The 22,474-nt window shown below is 49.4% G+C and overlaps 1 protein-coding gene across 2 annotated transcripts in view; it reads left to right on the forward strand.

Annotated features, from left to right (window-relative positions):
• kirrel3a (kirre like nephrin family adhesion molecule 3a) overlaps positions 1-22,474 on the forward strand; it is a 649,014-nt gene that overhangs the window by 405,359 nt on the left and 221,181 nt on the right. For both annotated transcript variants that reach the window (XM_078427020.1, XM_078427019.1), the window contains 2 exons: positions 13,952-14,101; positions 16,506-16,655. In XM_078427020.1, coding sequence (XP_078283146.1) covers positions 13,952-14,101; positions 16,506-16,655 — 300 coding nt within the window. The remainder of the gene's footprint in view (positions 1-13,951; positions 14,102-16,505; positions 16,656-22,474) is intronic.

Raw genomic sequence — 22,474 nt, forward strand, 5'->3', positions numbered from 1 at the left:
GTCTCAAGGGCATTCACTACCCGCTTCAAGTGCGGTGACCAAAACTGGGCACAATACGTCTGTCGTAGCTGTTGTACTTCGTGGTCCGGTACCCGTTGTACCTTTAGTGACTCTGGAAGGACCACAAGTACACGTGTATAAAAGGTTACATTGCTGGAGCTCAACTCCAGGCTGTTTATTCCGTGGCCACCTGCATCCAGAGTGACCGCCTAATCACACCAATCACTTATATACACAGGCATACAAAGTAGTCCTTGGATACACAAAGTAGTCCCAGCAATATCACAACACCCCCCTTGTCTTATATATTACAACATCCCCCTTGTCTTATATAAAATTGTTGTCTTTACCATTCGAGGGCTAAAATATACTTAACAAACAAAACCAAAACACCATTGCTTTTTGCAAACAAAACCAATAACACAACTAAACACCATTGCTATTTTTCGCCATCATGGTGGTCACTCCTCTGCGGAATTTCACTCATCGCCGGGTGGTCACTCATCTCCGTGTGGTCACTCAACTCCGGGTGGTCACTCATCTCCGGGTGGTCACTCATCTCCGGGTGGTCACTCATCTCCGGGTGGTCACTCATCTCCGGGTGGTCACTCATCTCCGTGTGGTCACTCATCTCCGTGTGGTCACTCATCTCCGGGTGGTCACTCATCTCCGGGTGGTCACTCATCTCCGTGTGGTCACTCACTCCGTGTGGTCACTCCACAGATATATACATTTATACAAAAGCATCAAATATAATACATTAAGCTTTCATTACACAGATCACTACACAGGTCATTAAACACAAAATATTCATTTTGTTCCATATCTTCCCCTCAAGAAGACGTGCTGTGTAGATCAAACGTAGTGTAGGCTCTAGATGCTCCACCACCATGATTTGCCTGCCACTGCTGGGCTCCCACTGCTGGGCTCCCACTGCTGGGTTGGCACTGCTGGGTTGGCACTGCTGGGCTCCCACTGCTGGGCTCCCACTGCTGGGTTGGCACTGCTGGGTTGGCACTGCTGGGCTCCCACTGCTGGGTTGGCACTGCTGGGTTGGCACTGCTGGGCTGGCACTGCTGGGTTGGCACTGCTGGGCTCCCACTACTGGGCTCCCACTGCTGGGTTGGCACTGCTGGGCTCCCACTGCTGGGTTGGCACTGCTGGGCTCCCACTGCTGGGCTCCCACTGCTGGGTTGGCACTGCTGGGCTCCCACTGCTGGGTTGGCACTGCTGGGCTGGCACTGCTGGGCTCCCACTGCTGGGTTGGCACTGCTGGGCTCCCACTGCTGGGCTCCCACTGCTGGGTTGGCACTGCTGGGTTGGCACTGCTGGGCTGGCACTGCTGGGTTGGCACTGCTGGGTTGGCACTGCTGGGTTGGCACTGCTGGGTTGGCACTGCTGTAATCACGGTGCGCTGGCCCCGCCCACAGGTGCTCCCCGGCAACTGCCATTCAACTTTTCGAACGCGCTGCCGCTGGCCCCGCCCACAGGTGCTCCCGGCTCCGCCCACAGGTGCTCCCGGCAGCTGCCGCTCAAATTCGAACGCGCTGCCGCTGCCTCGGGCCCAGGGCCTCCCGACTCTACGGTCGACGCGCCTGGGTAAGTACGCAGTGCCTCGGCCTTACCGGCCGCTGCACCTCCGCGGGTGGTCGGTCCCTCCGGTCGCCGACCCCCTCCGGTCGCCGCACACCTCCGTAGGTGTCGGTCTCCTCCAGGGCTCTCCCCCGCGAAGCAGTCGCAGGCTTCTAATCTCTGGCCTTCACAGGTGCTGGGGCGCGACGTGGGCCTACACGCACCGCCCCCAGCAGCTTGCAGCGTCACGTCGGCAACTCGGCGCCGACTACTGAGCAGGTAACTATACCAACTCACACTGGCCCTGTCGGGATGCACTCCAAACGTCCCGTACCGAGCTGGAAACTTTTCTTTTGTTTTGTTTCCCTTCAGGGCTTTTTTTTCCTTCTTTTTTTTCTTCTTTTTAACCTTTTCTGCTCGGGCATGCTTCATTCCCTCCCTCGGCGAAACACCAAGCCGCTGCCACCATGTTGTACTTCGTGGTCCGGTACTTGTTGTACCTTTGTTGTGACTCTGGAAGGACCACGAGTGCACATGTTTAAAATGCTATCATGGTGCAGCTTGCACTCCAGGCTGTTTCTTCCAAGGCCGCCTGGATCCAGAGTGACCGCCTAATCACACCAATCACTTATATACACAGGCATACAAAGTAGTCCTTGGATACACAAAGTAGTCCCAGCAATATCACAACAGTAGCCTCATCAGAACTTGATAAATGTTCACCACAACTCCCTGCTTCTGCACTCATGGCCACTGTTTGAACATCTACCGCACAAGCCCCAAGCTCCTGTACATTTTTCAGAGGTCTGTCATTGTCTCCATTCCCTCTCTTCTGCTAAAATCCATCACCTCACACTTCTCTATGTTAATCTCCATCCGCCACTTGCCTGCCCATTCTACTGGCCTATCGACAACCGTTTGCAGGCGATTGGTCTCGTCCTCCATTCTTGTTGCACCTCCAAGTCTGATGATTACGGATGCTGTCTGTACAGAGTTTGTACGTTCTCCCCGAGACCGCGTGAGCTTTCTCCGGGTGCTCCGGTTTCCGCCCACACTCCAAAGATGTAGAGGTTTGTAGGTTAATCGACTTTGGTAAAAATTGTAAATTGTCCCTAGTGTGTAGTGCATGTGCTAGTGTTACGGGGATCGCCGGATGGCACGGACTCAATGGGCCGAAGGGCCTGTTCTTCTAAACTAAACTAAACACTTCACAGGTTCACATCTACAAAGCTCTTCAGCCAGGGAGAATTTTAAAGGAGAGTTAGCAAGTTCAAGGTCAGCTTGCTTTGACAAGGATGAAAAGCAAAGATGGCAAGATTAGTGAACCTTGTTTGACAAAGGATACTGAAGGTCTGATAAGGGAATAAGGGAAAATGTGGCAGTTAGAGGCAACTGGGATCGAGGGAGTCTCTTGAGAAATATAGAGTCTGTAGGAGAGAAGAAATAAATTAGAAGCACGACAAGGGGCCATGAAATATCTACGGCAAATAAGATTAAGGAAAGTGTCAAGGAAGTATCATAGAAGTATAAGGCGGAGCTAGGGAAAGGATGGGACCAAAAATGTACAGGTTGAACACTGATTTTACCGGTAACTGATGGTTCCCCACCTCCCCCACCCACCCCCCCCCGCACCCCCCCCCCCCCCCGCACCCCGCACCCCCAGACAGAAGACGTTTCTCAAGATGTTTTCTGTTCACTTCCCTCCACTGATGCAGCTTAATGCACGCATGCTTCCTTTCAGTGACTGATGCACTAGGACACCCAGATCTCGTTGTACGTTCCCTTTTCCTAATTTGACACTATTCAGGTAATAATCTGCCTTCCTGTTCTTGGCACCAAAGTGGAGAACCTCACATTTATCCACATTAAACTGCATCTGCCGTGCATCTGCCCACTCACACAACCTGTCCAAGTCACCCTGCATCCTCATAGCATCTTCCTCACAGTTCACACTGCCACCCAGCTTTGTGTCATCTGCAAATTTGCTAATGTTACTTTTAATCCTCTCATCCAAGTCATTAATGTGTATTGTAAATAGCTGCGGTCCCAGCACCGAGCCTTGCGGTACCCCACTAGTCACTGCCTGCCATTCTGAAAGGGACCCGTTAATCCCTACTCTTTGTTTCCTGTCTGCCAACCAATTTTCCCAAAGATCTTTGGTTTCCTCCTACAATCCTAAGACGTACAGGTTTGTAGGTTAATCCGCTTTGTATAAATGTAAAATTGTACCGAGGATAGTATGTAGCGTAGTGTTAGATTGCGGGGATCGCTGGTCGGTGCGGTCCCGGGATCAAACCCGGGCCTGCGGCGCTGTAAGGCGGCAACTCTACCACTGCGCCACCGTGCCGACCTACAGTAGCTGTGAAGCAGGTTGAATCCACAGTCTGAGGACACAGAGACAGGTCTGCCTCTGGCAGCTTGAAGCTCAAGTTGCATTTCCATCGTCACAGAGTCATTCAACATGGAAACAGGCCCTTTAGTCCAACTTGCCCACACCGACCAAGATGCCCCATCTACACCAGTCCCACCTGCCTGCGTGTGGCCCATATCCCTCTAAACCTGTCCTATCCAGGTACCTATCCAAATGATTTTTATACATTGTGATAGTACCTGTCTCTTACCTCCTCCAGCAGCTAATTCCATATACCCACTACCCTTACTATAAATGTGTTGCCCTTCAGGTTCCTATTTAATCTTTCCCCCATCGCCTGAAACATTTGTCCTCTGGCTCTTGATTTCCCCTTCTATGGGTAAAAAAAGAAGTGTATTTACCATATCTACTTCCCTCATGATCTTATACATCTCTATAAGTTCACCCCTCATCCTCCTGTGCTCCAAGGAATAAGGTCCTAGCCTGCTCAACATCTCTCGATAGCTCATGACCTCGAGTCCTGGCAACATCCTTGTAAATCTTCTCTGCAATCTTTCCAGCTTAAAATGAACACAATACTCTAAACGTGGCCTCACCAATGTCCTGTAATACTGTTTCATGACCTCCCAACTTCTATACTCACTACTCTGACTGGCAAAGGCCAATGTGCCGAAAGCCTTCATGACCATGCTATCAACATGTGACACTACTTTCAAGGAACCAAGTTTGTTTTGTTCTGAACTAATCTCAAGCCACACAGAATGCAGCCCCCTACCCCCTTCCAGTATGCGTTCAGTGATGGTCTGGGAGGTTTTGTGATGGGGTTGGTTATAGCATGCAACGGTACTCCTGTTTCTAATGCCTATTTTAGATTTTAGATTTAGATTTAGATTTAGAGATACAGCGCGGAAACAAGCCCTTCGGCCCACCGAGTCCGCGCCGGCCAGCGATCCCCGCACACTAACACTATCCTACACACACTAGGGACAATTTTTACATTTGCCCAGTCAATTAACCTACAAACCTGTACGTCTTTGGAGTGTGGGAGGAAACCGGAGATCTCGGAGAAAACCCACACAGGTCACGGGGAGAACGTGCAAACTCCATGCAGACGGCGCCCGTAGTCGGGATCGAACCTGAGTCTCCGGCGCTGCATTCGCTGTAAGGCAGCAGCTCTACCACTGTGCCACCGTGCAGCCCTACTTAAAGGTTACTTTAAACTTCAGAGATACAGCGCGGAAACATGCTCTTCGACCCACCATGTCCGTGCTGACCAGCGATCACCCCGTACACTAGCACTATCCCACACATTAGGGACTATTTACAATTTTACTGAAGCCAATTAACCTACAAACCTGTACATCTATGGATGTGGGAGGAGTAAACCCACACAGGTCATGGCGAGAACGTGCAAACTCCGTACAGACAGCACCCGTAGTCAGGATCGAACCCAGGTCTCTGGCGCTATTAGACAGCAACTCTACCGCTGAGCCACCATGCCCCCCTCCCCTGCGATTCTCCCTATGAAATGGCTGGATACATCAGTTTACTGATTGAGGCAGTCATCAAAAGAGGGGCCGAAGATGGACACAATAGGCTGGTGTAACTCAGCGGGACAGGCAGCATCACTGGAGAGAAGAAATGAGTGACGTTTCGGGTCGAGACCCTTCTTCACATCAAAGCAGGGCCACCTGGGCAAAGCTACAGGTCTCTGATAGAACCATTCCAGGGAGCAGTCAATGGCAGGTACAGAGCAGGAGCTGGGCATGACTGATAAAGAAGAGAAAGAGAAGGAATCTGAATGAATAATTGTGGTAGTCAAGTCTGCGGCTTCCACTTTAATTATTAATATAATGAATTGTTCTGTGATTCCCAGCATAATACTTTGGAAAAAAGGATAAGCATCTTTAATTATAGCTTAATTTTCTGCAGGAAAATGTTAGAGCATTGGTTTTTGTTGAAGGGATTAACAAGGGATTTGTCGAAGGGCTAAAGGTTGTTGGCGAGGCTGCCATCGCACGGTGCCACCCCGTGACCACAATGATGTTTACTCATACACACACACACAGACACATGCATAACACACACACACACACACACACACACACACACACATACATGCAACCATGCACAAAACACACACTCTCACAAACATATGCACACACACACACACACACACACACACACACACAGATACACAAAGCACAATCATAATCATGCACACAGACAGACTCACATGCACAATACACACACACTCCCACAAACAAACGTATACACACATACAGATGCACAAAGTACACACACTCACACACAAACATACATACAGGCACACACAAATATACACGCACATGTACAAAACACACGCACTCTCACAAACATACACACACATGTACACACACACAGATGTACAAAACATACACCCTCTCTCAAACATACACACACATATATGTGCACACACACACAGATGGACACAACATACACCCTCTCACAAACATACACACACGCATGCACAAAGCACATACTCACACATATTCACACAGACACAGGCACATGAGTGCACATTCACACCTATTCTCTCACCCATATAAGAAGCAAGCGTTCACACCCCAGCCACTGGGCTAAACATTTTGACAACAGCATCTTTTATTTACCTCACACCGTCAACACAGAGAACATCGGGGAGTTTCATGTTTCCAACTCATACATTGACAGCAAGCCACATCAAACAAACGTACTGACATATTTAAAACTGAGGTGAGAAAAAACTTTTTCACCCAGAGAGTTGTGAATTTGTGGAATTTGCCACAGAAGGCAGTGGAGGCCAATTCACTGGATGAATTTAAAAGAGAGTTAGATAGAGCTCTAGGGGCTAGTGGAATCAAGGGATATGGGGAGAAGGCAGGCACGGGTTACTAATTGTGGATGATCAGCCATGATCACAATGAATGGCGGTGCTGGCTCGAAGGGCCGAATGGCCTCCTCCTGCACCTATTTTCTATGTTTCTATGTTTCTATGACAGAAGGTCTGGTGAAAGAGGGAGGTTTTAAGTTGCATTTTCCGTGAAAAGTGCACCTATAATACACAGGCAGCTAAAGCTGTACGGTGATGATGTAGTGGGGAACATACCCAGGAACACAGCTCGATGATGGCGCAGCGGTAGAGTTGCTGTCTTACAGCGTCAGAGACCCAAGTTTGATCCTGACTACGGGTGCAAACTACGGAGTTTGTACATTCTCCCCGTGACCTGCGTGGGTTTTCCAATGGGTGCTCCAGTTGCCACCCACATTCCAAAGACATGCTGGTTTGCATGTTAATTGGCATCAGTAAAATTGTAAAATTCTTCTGTAAATTGTCCCCAGTGTGTAAGGTAGAACTAGTGTATGGGTGATCATTGGTTGGTAGTATTTGACTTCGGTGAGCCAAAATGCCTGTTTCAACGCTGTATCTCTAAGCTAAACTAATCTGAAGAAAGGTCGCGGCCCAAAACATGGCCCGTACATTCCCTCCACAGAAGCTGCCTGACCCGCTGAGATACTCCAGCATTGTGTGTAGAAGGCTGGGCCCATTGTACCACAGCTGGCCTGTGTGATTCTAAACCTCACTGAGCATTTGCTTCCAACACCTCTGTTCGAAAGTAAAATAAATACAGGTGACAAGTGAGTCCAATAAAAGTGTAAATAAAATAAGGGATTGCTTTATCTTGCCTTGATGGTTTGAGTTCCACTTTGTTTCCTTCTCTGTGCTTCGCTGTCTCTCCACTTCCTTCATGAGAACGCCGCTCTGTGCTGGTGCCAAGGGCAGCTGCCTTTTCCCCTGGGTCTCCTTGGTGACTGTGTCAAGCTGATCAGACACATACGCCTTCACCGTCTCGCCCATTCCTGCCCCGGCCTGGCATTGCCGCCCCCTGATCCCCAACCCCATGCTGGGCAGTGATGAGGAATTGGGAACACCAGACACACAGGCATGGTGACGCAGCGGCAGATTTGCTGCCTCACAGCGCCAGAGACCCGTGTTCAATCCTGACCTAGAACCAAGAACCACGGATGAAAACTGGAGGTAGATGAATTGTAACCAGTCTAAGAAAAAGTGGAAGCAATTGTGAATCCACAGAACGTGTCAACCGTAACAGTACTAAGGTCATTCTTATGCATGTGGTCAATCTGCCAGTTTGTCTCTTTTTCCAAAACATGTATGATCAGCCATGATCACATTGAATGGCGGTGCTGGTTCGAAGGGCCGAATGACCTCCTTCTGCACCTATTGTCTATTGTCTATTGTCTATGTACAAATTTGTTCAAATAGTTCAATGGTGCTTTATTTGCCACCAGTAAAAATTTGTACAAGTTACTGTTTCATTTCAAAGATGTACACGGTTGTAAGTTACTGTAATTGGCCTCAATTTAAAAAAATGTAAATTGCCCCTAATTTGCAGGATAATGTTAGTGTACAGGGTGATCACTGGTCGGCATGGACATGGTGGGCCGAAGGGCCCGTTTCCATGCTGTACCTCTGAAGGCAGTGGAAGGAGGGCACAGCGTGGACAGAAATGTAATATTGGCTCAAGTCGTGGAGAGATATAATGGGAACATCTTGCATGTCTCTCTGTCTGATATCATGAATATATGAATATATATTTCCCTCTTCATAAAAAGGGGAAAAGAATGAAATTGTGCAACTTGTCTCTACTGCACCTACACGCACGAGAAGGTTAGGTGGAGAGCTAAATAAACCAGTGACCCTAATTTCAGTGATAAAATGCATCTCATTCTGATGCTCCAAGTTCCTTATCGCCCACATTTATATTGTGTTTAGTTTAGAGATGCAGCGCGGAAACATGCCCTTCAGCCCATCGAGTCCGCCCCGCCCAGCGATCCCCACACACTAACACTATCCTTGCACACACTAGGGACACACCAAGCCAATTAACCTACAAACCTGCACGTCTTTGGAGTTTGGGAGGAAACCGAAGATCTCGGGGAAAACCCCTCGCGGTCACGGGGAGAACGTACAAACTCCGTCCAGACAGCACCCGTGGTCGGGATCGAACCCGGGTCTCTAGGGCTGCAAGCGCTGTAAGGCAGCAACTCTACCGCTGCGCCACCGTGACACTGTGGAAAGTGCCGGTTTCTTTCGTGACAGTATGTTCCAGTGCAGAGTATTGTACGTCAGAAAAGTTAAACCGCAATATTTTCTTTTCAGGCAATTTTCAGGTATGTTTACTAACTGTGCAAATGTACAAATGAAAGCACTGGTTATATTTGTCCTATTTTCTTTTCAGACAATTTTCAGGTATGTTTACTAACTGTGCAAATGTACAAATGAAAGCACTGGTTATATTTGTCCTGCTATTTCCTGTGTAGCTTTAGGCATTCCAGTGTTTAACCTGTATCCAGTGCACAATTTCCATCTCTTCACAATGATGTCAGCCATATCTAAATTGAAAATCTTGCAGTTTTTTTCCATTCCCCGCTCACAAATGTGGCATTATTCACGAACATATTGAGAATTCGCTGAACAAAGAGCTGTGAAGAATAGCTGGCTCTCGACACTTCACCAAATCTGACTTTTTACCCCTCTTCTGCTTCCAGGGTTTTCTTTAATCCAGCTCTGGATTTTGATTTGGGATCCAAAAGATGTGAGGGAGGTATAATGTCCTGGGCAGCACGGTGGCACAGCTGGTAGAGCCGTGCCCCACAGCGCCAGAGACCCGGGTTCGATCCTGACCTCTTTTTTTATTTTATTTTTTTATTTTTTTAATATATATAAAAGTTTTATTCCAAAGAAAAACATACAAACATACTAAGCAAAATGTGATCAAACAAAAGCCGCCTGTATCGGCAGTTTACAAATTAAACAATCATCACATTAAAATCCCGCCATCTCTGTCAACAATACATTCAACCCCCCGCGGCGACCAGCGTTCCCGGAAGGCCTCCAGACTCCCGGTGGACACCGCGTGTTCCCTCTCCAGGGACACGCGGGCACGGACGTAAGCCCGGAACAGGGGTAGGCAGCCGACTTCTGTGAGGCCGTCGACTGCCCGCTGCCTGGACCCCGCGGATGGCCATCTTGGCCAGGCCCAGGAGCAGACCGACAGGGAGACCCCCTCCTCCCTCCTGACCTCGGGTGCTGTTCGTGTGGAGTACAATGGTGCTTTATATGTCACATGTGTGTACGACGTCACGGTGAAACTGCTCACACACACAGGAGTCACCGCGACTTGGCGCCATTTCCGCAAAGTCCCTAAATCACTGTGTGCGCATGACTTTGCACGTTCTCCCCATGGTCCTCGTGAGTTTCCTCCAGGTGCTCCGGTTTCCTCCCACATCCCAAAGACCTGTAGGTTTTTGTAGGTTGATTGGCATCTGTAAATCACCCCTTGTCATAAATTTATAGAGTCATCGAGTGATACAGTCTGGAAACAAGCCTTTCGGCCCCACCTGCCCACACCGGCCAACATGTCCCAGCTACACTAGTCCCACCTGCCCGCATTTGATCCATATCCCTCCGCACCTGTCCTATCCATGTACCTGTCTAACTGCTTCTAAAATTTTGGGATAGTCCCAACATCAACTACCTCCTCTGGCAGCTTGTTCCATACACCCACCAACCTTTGTGTGAAAAAGTTACCCCTCAGATTCCTATTATATCTTTTCCCCTTCACCCTAAACCTATGTTGGCTGGTCCTCGATTCACCAACTCTGTGCATCTACCAGATCTATTCCTCTCATGATCTTACACACCTCTATAAGATCACCCCTCATCCTCTTGCGCTCCAAGGAATAGAGACCCAGCCTACTCAACCTCGGCCTATTGCTCGGACCCTCTAGTCCTGGCAACATCCTCGCAGATTTTCTCTGAACCCTTTCCAGCTGGACAGCATCAGGTGTGTAGAGACTGGATGCAGAACAGAGCACATGCAAGTGGGAAGGAAAAAACTGCAGATGCTGGTATAAAGAAGGCCCTTGACCCGAAACGTCACCCATTCCTTCTCTCTGGAGATGCTGCCTGACCCGCTGAGTTACTCCAGCATTTTTTGTCTACGTGCAAATGGGCGATCGATATTCAGCGTGGACTCAGTGGGCCGAGGGGCCTGTTTCCATGCAGTACTTTTCATTGAGTCAATTCAGTTTCAATCAAGTTGATTCACACTCAGAGACTGCTCTCTTCATCCATGCTCATACAAGGTACTACCAGCACCAATCCCTCGAGCTTTGGACTCATCAGTGATTCTGTGAGTGTCCTTTGGGACTTGCTGCGCCTCATATCACTTGGCATTATTCATTCTTTCTTTCTGGCTAAATTGGCAACACCCTGAGAGAAAACCCGGCCAAGCATTTTTACTGACTGTGCGACAGGCAGTTAGTGCCGCTGAATGGAGATCATTACATTTCAGGGTTCCCACATCTCTCGATTTCCCTAAAGGCTGACATAAGGAACTGCAGATGCTGATGTAAAAAAAAACCCACACAGAGTGCTGGAGTAACTCAGCAGGTTATGCAGCATCTCTGGAGAACATGGATAGTTGATGTTTTGGGTCAAGATCCCTTTTGGTCAAGATCCCTTCTCTGTCTGATGAAGGGTCCCGACCTGAAACGTCACCTATCCACGTTCACCAGAAATGCTGCCTGACCTGCTGAGTTATTCCAGCACATTGTGTCTTTTTCTTGCCCAAGGGGCTGCAGGAATTGAAGATTAGTTTCTCACCATAACCGTGATCACTCCAGGGAAATAAATCAGAAATATCAGAAAAGGTTTTTTTTACTTGCAGTACCCTTGACGACATCATAAACAGAAGGAACTGTGGTTTAACTGTCAGTCCAGAATTGTCGCATTGAGTTGCAAAGGTTTTCTTACAGTTTGACAATTTGGGTCAAAGGATTGGCTTCCTTATTGTATAACAACCAGTATCATCAAAGATCACATCATCCTGGCCACACTCTCATTTCATTTCTGTTAGATAGAGCTCTAGGGGCTATCGGAATCAAGGGATATGGGGAGAAGGCAGGCACAGGTTACTGATTGTGGATGATCAGCCATGATCACAATGAATGATCACAATGAATGGCGGTGCTGGCTCAAAGGCCCAAATGGCATCCTCCTGCACCTATATTCTATGTTCCTATGTTTCATTCCTACCATCGGGAAGAAGGTACAGGAATCTGAAAACTGGGGCATCCAGTTTCAGGAGCAGAAACCATCAGGTTACTGAACAGTGCACAACACTAACTAAACCATGAACTGTGGACTGTCTTGCTTGTATTAAGGAATTTGAACTATTTTACACGAGTACTGGGGTTATTAATTAATATTTGTTTCTGTTTATTACATATTATCTGTATTTATTGTGATTATAGGCCTGTTATGCTGCTGCAAGTAAGAATGTTATTGTTACTGTTACGTATGACAATTAAACTCAAGGACACAAAGCGCTGGATTTACTCAGTGGGTCAGGCAGCATCTCTGGAGAACATAGATAGGTGTAGGAAGGAACTGCAGGCGCTGGTTTACACCGAAGATAGACACAAAATGCTGGAGTAACTCAGCAGGACAGGTAACATCTCTTGAGAGAAGGACTGGGTGATGCTTTGGGTCGAGACCCTTCTTCAGACTGAGGAGAGCAGGAGAAATCACAGAGGGAGGGCAGAGAGAGAGAGAGTGTGTTGCAGAACTCTCGTCGGAAAGAGGAGGAGAACTTCTTCAAAGCGGGTATACCTTGAGGAGATTTCGCAGCGGACCAGATGAAATGTGTAGGAAGACTGAAGTCTGAAGACGGGCCTCGACCTGAAAAGTTCCCCATTCCATCTCTCCAGAGATGCTGCCTGTCCCACTGCGTTACTCCAGCATTTTGTGTCGAACACAGATCGGTGATGTTTTGGGTCGGGACCCGTCTTCAGACAATTAAACACTTTTGACAGTTAATTCCATGAGGTGTGCGTGCGTGGGCATCTTGCTCTGCATGGTCGAGTTGGCTCAAAGGGCCTCGTTGACTCGACGATTCCATGCGGAAAGGCGGGACATCAGGATTGATGTGTTCGAGGGCCAATGGCAGGGGAGGCAGATGGGAGGTCATGTGACGAGGCCTTCAGGATTCACCGGTTTGGAGGTCCATGGATAGGACAGGTTTGGAGGGATCGGGACCAAACGCAGGCAAGTGGGACTAGTGTAGCTGGGATATGTTGGCCGGTGTGGGTGAGTTGGGCCGAAGGGCCTGTTTCCATGCTATGACACTATTCCAGAGCTACCACCACATCCAATGGCAGCACAGTTCTGGGAGGATCGCTCAGGAGAAGACAGCAGTGACAATGTGTTTGAATGAAGGCTCATTGACCTGAAAAATCACCTATAATTATGAGTATAGAAGTTGGGAGGTCATGTTGCAGTTATATGGGACATTGGTGAGGCTGCATTTAGAGTATTGTGTTCAGTTCTGGGCACCATTTTACAGGAAAGTTGTTGCCAAGTTGGAAAGGGTACAGAGAAGATTTATGAGGATGCTGCCAGGACTTGAGGGCCTGAGCTACAGGGAGAGGTTGAGCAGGCTGGGACTCTATTCCTTGAAGCGCAGGAGGATGAGGGGTGATCTTATCTGTACACAATCATGAAAGGATACCCCTTACAGGAACCTGAGGGGTAACCTTTCCACTCAAAGATGGTGGGTGTATGAAACAAGCTTCCAGAGGAGTTGAAGTAGAGACTATCCCAACGCGTAAGAAACAATTAGACAGGTGCGTTGATAGGACATGTTTGGAGGGATATGGGCCAAACGCAGGCAGGTTGGACAAGTGGAGATGGACATGTTGGTCAGTGTGGGCAAGTTGGGCCGTACGTTGGGATGTAAGACTTACTCTATGACTCTTTCCCCCCCAATATTCATGCGCTCTGACCTGTTGAGTGTTTGTGGCGTTTTCTGTTTGTATTTTAGAGAAGCAGCATCTGTGGTGTTTGTGTTTCTTTAAAGAGGGCGGCGGCGTTTGACGGCAGGTTTCTCCTTGTGTTCCCACCAGGCCATGCCTCCTCCTTCACGCTGCAGCCAGAGGACCGGGTGGTGGTGGCGGGACACCCGGTCACGCTGTCCTGTGCCGTCGCTGGTTACCGTGGCATCGTCCTCTGGACCAAGGACGGGCTCGGGCTGGGGGTCGAGAAGCAGCTGCCAGGTAAGAGTCATGGAGGGGGGAGGGGGGGGCGTGGTGGTGCAGCGGGTAGGGCTGCTGCCTCACAGCGCCAGAGACCCGGGCTCGATCCCGACTACGGGTGCTGTCTGTACGGAGTTTGTACGTTCTCCCAGCGACTGTGTGGGGTTTTCCCCAGGTGCTCCGGTTTCCTCCCACATCCCAAAGACATGCAGGTTTATAGGTTAATTGGCTTCGGTAAGATTGTAAATTGTCCCTAACATGTAGGATAGTGCTAATGTACAGGGTGATCGCCGGTCAGCACGGACTCGGTAGGCAGGAGGGGCTGTTTCCACGCTGTGTCTCTCAAGTCTAAAGTCTGAAGTAAAGAGTCACAGAGTCATACAGCATGGAAGCAGGCCCTTCTGCCCACTTGGCCTTGCCCAGTTTACATGGAGCATCATGCTGGCCCAGATGCTCCATCTACACTAGTCCCACCTGCCCATGTTTGGCCCACATCCCTCCAAACCTTTTCTATCCATGTTCCCGTCCAAATGTCTTTGAAATGGTGTTGCAGTACTTGCCACAACTACCTCGCTTGGCATAGACCCACCGATCCATGTACCCACGGCCACTTTGTGTTCTGTTTGAGGGTAAACAGTTCCTTCAGCATTTACAAAGGTGATTACAGCCGCAATTCACATGTTAAAGTCTTGGCCATTAAATCAGGCACTGCTCCAGTAATACACAGACTGAGGAGAATCACCACTAACAGAGGGAATGGACCCAAAACCCTCCAGCAATGTAAACAGGCCTATTAGGTAAACAGTGTTGAACATGCAGGTAATCGAGATAGCGATCATTTTGACTGACCGATCCTGATTCGGCTTTAAGGATCACTGCATTTAGTGCCTCCTATTGAAGGATCTATGCCGAGCGAGCTTCACCACACGACGTCCGTAATAGTAAATTCCACAGACAGACACAAAACGCTGGAGTAACTCAGTGGGTCAGGCAGCATCTCTGGAGAAAAGGAAAAGGTGACGTTTCATGTCGAGCCCCTTCTTCAGGCTGAGAGTCAGGAAAAGGGAAAATGACAGATATAGATATAACAGTATAACAGGTATAACAGAGCTTTATTTGTCGTTCGGTACCGAAGTACCGAACGAAACTACATAGCAGTCATAGAAAAAAAAAAGAACACAAGACACATAACCCCAACACAAACGTCCATCACAGTGACTCCAAACACCCCCTCACTGTGATGGAGGCAACAAAACTTACACTCTCTTCCCCACGCCCACGGACAGACAGCTCGTCCCCGACCGACCCGCACAGTCCCCGCACCGGGCGCTGAAACGTCCCGCGGCCAAACCGGGCGATGAAAGGCCCGCGACCAAGCCTTGCGCAGCTAAGTCCCGTGGCCGAGCCGCACCGGGCGATGTCAAGTCCGCAGTCGAGCCGCACCAGCGATGAAAAGCCCCGCAGCCGAGCTGCACCGGGCGATGTTAAGCCCCGCAGCCGAGCTGCACTGGGCGATGTTAAGTCCAGCGGCCAAGCCGCACCGGGATGTTAAGTCCAGCGGCCAAGCTGCACCGGGTGATGTAAAGTCCAGCGGCCAAGCCGCACCGGGATGTAAAGTCCAGCGGCCGAGCCGCAGCGGGCTATGTTAGGCCCCGCAGCCGAGCCGCAACCCGCGCCGTGAGGAAGAGAAAAGTCCCCCCCCCCCCCAACACCCACAGAGAGATATCAAACAAATGAATGAAAGGTATGCAAAAAAGTAACAATGATAAAGGTAACAGGCCCTTGTTAGGTGTGGTTTAAACCAACATCTGCAATTCCTTCATCCACAGGCCATTGTTAGCTGTGGGTTCGGTGAAAACGAGTTACAGACAATGAGACTCAACAAGACGACTCATTTGTTATTCATTTGTTCCATATGTCTTGATGTCCCCATCTATATCTCTAGTTACCCTCTCCCCTGACTCTCAGTCTGAAGAAGGGTCTCGACCCGAAACGTCACCCATTCCTTCTCTCCAGAGATGCTGCCTGACCCGCTGAGTTACTCCAGCTCTTTGATTCTAACCTTTGGTATAAACCAGCACCTGCAGATCCTTCCTACACAGTAAATTGCACAGAATCGCGTGCTCCAGCCCAGCTGATTTTAGAACTCGGGACTTCTGCTGCTTTTGAAGTGAATGCACGTGTGTTACCCAGTGTTGCAGTGCTCATTTGTTCGGTGTTGGAGCTGTCACTGGTGCGGGAGGGGGCTGCTGTTAAATTCCACGCTAGTTGAGATTCCCCGCTGTTTATTTTGCTTCTTGTTACAGAGGTGCCGGAGTGGCCCTCCAGTGAGCCCCTGCAGCACTGCCCCACTGGTGCTAGTCTGTGCTCGGGATGGGGAGTGCCATGCGCAGTGCTTTACCGACCTTGCTCTCTCCGGTTGCAGGCTTTCCCCGTTACTCCATCGTGGGGGACCACTCCGCCGGCGAATACAGCCTCCGCATCGAGAAGGCGCAGCTGGTGGACGACGCGGTATACGAGTGCCAAGCCACGCACGCTGCCCTGCGCTCCCAGCCCGCCCGCCTCACCGTGCTCAGTAAGTACCGCCACTCTCTCATTTACCCCCGGGACCAGCCAGCTTGCTTATCGCACTGGAGGCCTGTGTAGAAAAAGCTGTTGAAGGTGTACAATTCATTAATACATTAAACCAAGCTGCCAGTTAGTATCTGTTATTTAACATGTTCATTTTCCCTACCTGTGAACTGTGGAGTTTAGAAGACGCCAGCTCGTACTTGCTATGTAACATACCCTCAGTCATTACTATCACACCTCCAACACACACACACTTGCTATTAACACACTCGTTGTCATCGAAACATAGACAATAGGTGCAGGAGTAGGCCATTCAGACCTTCGAGCCAGCATCACCATTCAATATGATCATAGCTGATCATCCAAAATCAATAGCCCTAAGAGCCATATCTAACTCTCTCCTGAAAACATCAGGTGAACTGGCCTCCACTGCCTTCTGTGGCAGACAATTCCACAGATTCACAACTCTCTGGGTGAAAAAGTATTTCCTCATCTCAGTCCTAAATGGCCTACCCCTTATTCTTAAACTATGACCCCTGGTTCTGGACTCCCCCACTACTCTGCGCTCCAAGCCCCCCCGCCTCACCATGCTCAGTAAGTACAGACACTCTCTCATTTACCCCCAGGACCAGCCAGCTTGTTGATCGGACTGGAGACCTGTCACTGGAGCCAAGAGTCAAGAGTGTTTTATTGTCAAATGTCCCAGGTAGAACAATGACATTCCACTTGCAGCAGCACAACACAATATGGAAACATAGTGCACAGTGAACAATATGATAAACGAGAGAGAATAGTTCAGTGTGTGTGTATATATATATACACACTCGCACATACATACACAAACAAACAATAATAGTGCAATAATAACAATAATAGTCCCTGTAGTTCAGAGCTTATATTGAGGTTGAGATGTTTAATAGCCTGATGGCTGTTGGGAAGAATCTGTTCCTGAACCTGGACCTTACAGTTTTCAGGCTCCTGTACCTTCTTCCCGATGGCAGAGGTGAAATGAGAGTGTGGCCAGGGTGGTGTGGGTCAGTGAGTGTGTGGCCAGGGTGGTGTGGGTCAGTGAGAGTGTGGCCAGGGTGGTGTGGGTCAGTGAGTGTGTGGCCAGGGTGGTGTGGGTCAGTGAGAGTGTGGCCAGGATGGTGTGGGTCAGTGAGAGTGTGGCCAGGGTGGTGTGGGTCAGTGAGTGTGTGGCCAGGGTGGTGTGGGTCAGTGAGAGTGTGGCCAGGGTGGTGTGGGTCAGTGAGTGTGTGGCCAGGGTGGTGTGGGTCAGTGAGAGTGTGGCCAGGGTGGTGTGGGTCAGTGAGAGTGTGGCCAGGGTGGTGTGGGTCAGTGAGTGTGTGGCCAGGGTGGTGTGGGTCAGTGAGAGTGTGGCCAGGGTGGTGTGGGTCAGTGAGTGTGTGGCCAGGGTGGTGTGGGTCAGTGAGAGTGTGGCCAGGGTGGTGTGGGTCAGTGAGAGTGTGGCCAGGGTGGTGTGGGTCAGTGAGTGTGTGGCCAGGGTGGTGTGGGTCAGTGAGTGTGTGGCCAGGGTGGTGTGGGTCAATGAGAGTGTGGTCAGGGTGGTGTGGGTCAGTGAGTGTGTGGCCAGGGTGGTGTGGGTCAATGAGAGTGTGGTCAGGGTGGTGTGGGTCAGTGAGTGTGTGGCCAGGTGATGTGGGTCAGTGAGAGTGTGGCCAAGGTGATGTCGGTCTCTGATGATGCCGGCTGCCTTTTTGAGGCAGTGACTCCTGTAAATCTCTTCCATGGTGGGGAGGTCAGTACCCGTGATAGACTGCGCACCTTTCACAACTTTTTGCAGTCTTCTTCGCTCCTGTGCGTTCAAGTTGCCAGGCCAGGCCGTGATGCAACCAGTCAATATGCTCTCTACTGTACAGCTGTACACACTGGTGGTGTGCCTCAGGGATTGGTGCTGGATCCATTGCTGTTTGCATCAACGGTTTGGATGAGAATGTGCAAGGCATGATCAGTAGGTTCATGAGTAAGTCATGCGAGCAGAATTAGGCCATTCGGCCCATCGAGTCTACTCCGCCATTCAATCACGGCTGATCTATCTTTCCCTCTAAACCCCATTCTCCTTGCAGATGACTCTAAAATGGATGGCATCGTAGATGTGAAGATGGTTTTCAAAAGCTAAAGCCAAGTTGGACATGTGGGCTGAGGAATGGTTGATGGATTTTAGTGCAGATAAGTGTGAGATGTTGCATTTTGGAAAGTCAAACCAAGGCAGGACCTTCACAATGAGTGGTAGGGCCCTGGGGACTGTCGTAGAGCAGAGGGGACTAGGAGTGCAGGTACTGCAGGTACTATGCGTGGTTCTTTGCAAGTGGAATCACAGGCAGATAGGTTGGTAAATAAATATTTAAGTTCACTGGCCCTCAGTGTATTGAGTCAGAGTATTGAAGTTGGGAACGAAGATAGACACAAAAAGCTGGAGTAACTCAGTGGGACAGGCAGCATCTCTGGAGAGAAGGAATGGGTGATGTTTCAGGGCTAGACCCTTCTTCAGACTGGTTAGGCACAAGGGAAATGAGAGATATACCTGTAGATAGTGATGTGGAGAGGTGAAGAACAATGAATGAAAGATATGCAAAAAAGTGATGATGATAAAGGAAACATTGTAAGCTGTTTGTAGGGTAAAAATGAGGAACGAGTGTGACTTGGGTGGGAGAGGGATAGAGAGAGAGGGAATGTCGGGGCTACCTGAAGTGAGAGAAATTAATATTCATACCACTGGGCTGTAAGCTGCCCAAGCCAAATATAAGATGCTGTTCCTCCATTTTGTGTTTAGCCTCACTCTGACAATGGAGGAGACCGAGGACAGAAAGGTCAGTGTGGGAATGGGAAGGAGAATTCAAGTGTCCAGCAACCGGGAGATCAGGTTGGTTCAGGCGGGCTGAGCGAAGGTGTTCCGCGAAACGATGGCCCAGTCTGCGTTTGATCTCGCCGATGTATAAGAGTCCACATCCTGAACAACGGGTACAGTAGAGGAGGTTGGAGGAGGTGCAAGTGAACCTCTGCCTCACCTGAAAGGACTGTCGGGGTCCCTGGACAGAGTCGAGGGAGGAGGTATAGGGACAGGTGTTTCGCAGAACACCTTCGCTCAGCCTGCCTGAACCCACCTGATCTCCTGATTGCCGGACACTTTAATTCTCCCTGCACCGCCATTCAATATGATCATGGCTGATCATCCAAAATCAGTACCCTGTTCCTTGATTCCGTTAGCCCTCAGAGCTATATCTACTGTAACTCTCTCTTGAATACATCCAGTGAATTGGCCTCCACTGCCTTTTGTGGCAGAGAATTCCACAGATTCACAACTCACTGAGTGAAAAAGTTTTTCCTCATCACTGTGACCGCTGGTTCTGGACACCCCCCAACATTGGGAACATCACCATGACTCAGGTAAAGGTAGCATCAACGTTAGTAATATTCTTTCCCTGAAGCATTGCGTACAAGTGTGGGTCTCGACCTGAAACGTCACCTATTCCTTTTCTCCAGAGATGCTGCCTGACCCGCTGAGTTGCTCTGAGTTGCTCCAGCTTTTTGAGTCTTGTTTGTGTTCCATGGACTAGAGTTGAGTGAACGGCTGTGTGAACAGGAGCCTGGCTCTGTCCACACACCTCAATTACAGTGACGTCGGCAGCACTTAACGCATTAAGCCATATGCTGCCTGCGATTCCAAGCAATTTATTGCTCTGTTGCCCTGAGACCGGTTTGAAAGCTTCGGTGAGGCACTTTGTACATGTGGTGTTTTTGCTCTCATTACCACTTCCTAGTTCAAAAGAAAATCTAGCTAACAAGCAGCTCACTCAAAATCACTCCTTCCCACTGACAGCACGCCCTGCACTGCTGGGTGCCACTTACACCACTTCAGTGAAATCTTCCTGGACTCTGCGCTGCTGTCTTGTGTTTAACTGCACTTGTGAATATCCTGAGATTGTAAAGGCACATTAAAGAAGTACGCGCTGTAAAAGCAACAGAGAGGGCAGCACGGTGGCGCAGCGGTAGAGTTGTTGCCTCACAGCGCCACAGGTTCAATCCTGACTACAGGTGCTTTCTGTACAGAGTTTGTACGTTCTCCCTGTGACCATGTGGGTTTTCTCCGGGTGCTCTAGTTTTCTCCCACACTCTAAAGACGTGCAGGTTTGTAGGTTAATTGGCTTCCGTAAATTGTCCCCAGTGTGTGTAGGATGGAACTAGTGCACTGGTGATCGTTGGTGGGCACAGTCTCTGTGAGCCCTTTCCACACTGTATGTCCAAACTAAACTAAACTAAACTAAACTACACTAAACTAAACTAAACTAAACTAAACTACACTAAACTAAACAAAAAAGCGGCACGGTGGCGCAGCGGTAGATTTGCTGCCTTACAGCGGATGCCGCGCCGGAGACTCAGGTTCGATCCTGACTACGGGCGCCGTCTGTACGGAGTTTGTACGTTCTCCCCGTGACCTGCGTGGGTTTTCTCCGAGATCTTCGTTTTCCTCCCACACTCCAAAGACGTGCAGGTTTGTAGGTTAATTGAGTGGGTAAATGTAAAAATTGTCCCTAGTGTGTGTAGGATAGTGTTAATGCTGGGCGGCACGGACTCGGTGGGCCGAAGGGCCTGTTTCTGCGCTGTATCTCTAAATCTAAAATCTGCAGCTAATCCACATTCCAGTCCTGTTTGTGTAGGAAGGAACTGCAGATGCTGGTTTACATCGAAGATAGACACAAAATGCCAGAGTATTTGACGCGCTGAGTTACTCCAGCATTACTCCAGTCTATTTCCAGTCATGATCGTTCGGTGGCGTGCTACCTTGGTGCAGAGTGGTCATAAGGTCATAAGTGATAGAAGCAGAATTAGGCCATCAAGTCTACTCTGCCATTCAATCATGGCTGATCTATCTCTCCCTCCTAACCCCATTCTCCTGCCTCCTCCCCACAACCTCAGACACCCGTACTAATCAAGAGTCTATCTGTCTCTGCCTTAAATATATCCTCTGATTTTGCCTCCACAGCCTTCTGTGGCAAAGGAGCCGTCAGGGTGAAGACTTCTCCGTGGCAGCAGATGGTTATGTGGCTGTTTGTGGGGTGGAGGGGGGGCATTGAAAGGGCAAAGCTCTATCAGCAGGGCCCCTGAGCCTCACTGCCTGGCACCTACCCTGCCCAGGCAGCCTGGCAGCACTGGCACACAGCCTCTGACTCACTTGTGCCAAAGCCTCCTCCTGAAGTTTGACACTTCACAGCCAATGTGTTCGCTCACCATCAGCCAAAATGAAGTTTCAATCTGGAGAATTTTAGTCCGTCTATTCCCATCCCCATCTATAAAACTCTCTCGCCTCATTAGATGTTTGGAATCTGCCCTTTTTGAAGCCACAAGGGTCCACCATAAAAGTGCCGTAGAAAGCATTTTATCAGGATGCATCACAGCTTGGTTTGGGAACAGCTCCATCCAAGACCGCAAGAAATTGCAGAGAATTGTGGACGCAGCCCAAACCATCACACAAACCAACCTCCCTTCCATTGACTCCATCTACACTTCACGCTGCCTCGGCAAGGCCAGCAGCATAATCAGGTACCAGTCTCCCTCTTCTGATCTCTTCGAAACATATAAGATTATTAAGGGGTTGGACACACTAGAGGCAGGAAACATGTTCCCAATGTTGGGGGAGTCCAGAACCAGGGGCCTCAGTTTAAGAATAAGGGGTAGGCCATTTAGAACGGAGATGAGGAAAAACCTTTTCACCCGGAGAGTTGTGAATCTGTGGAATTCTCTGCCTCAGAAGGCAGTGGAGGCCAATTCTCTGGATGCTTTCAAGAGAGAGTTAGATAGAGC

This window comes from Rhinoraja longicauda, chromosome 32 (genome assembly GCF_053455715.1).
Source record: "Rhinoraja longicauda isolate Sanriku21f chromosome 32, sRhiLon1.1, whole genome shotgun sequence".
NCBI lineage: Eukaryota > Metazoa > Chordata > Chondrichthyes > Rajiformes > Arhynchobatidae > Rhinoraja > Rhinoraja longicauda.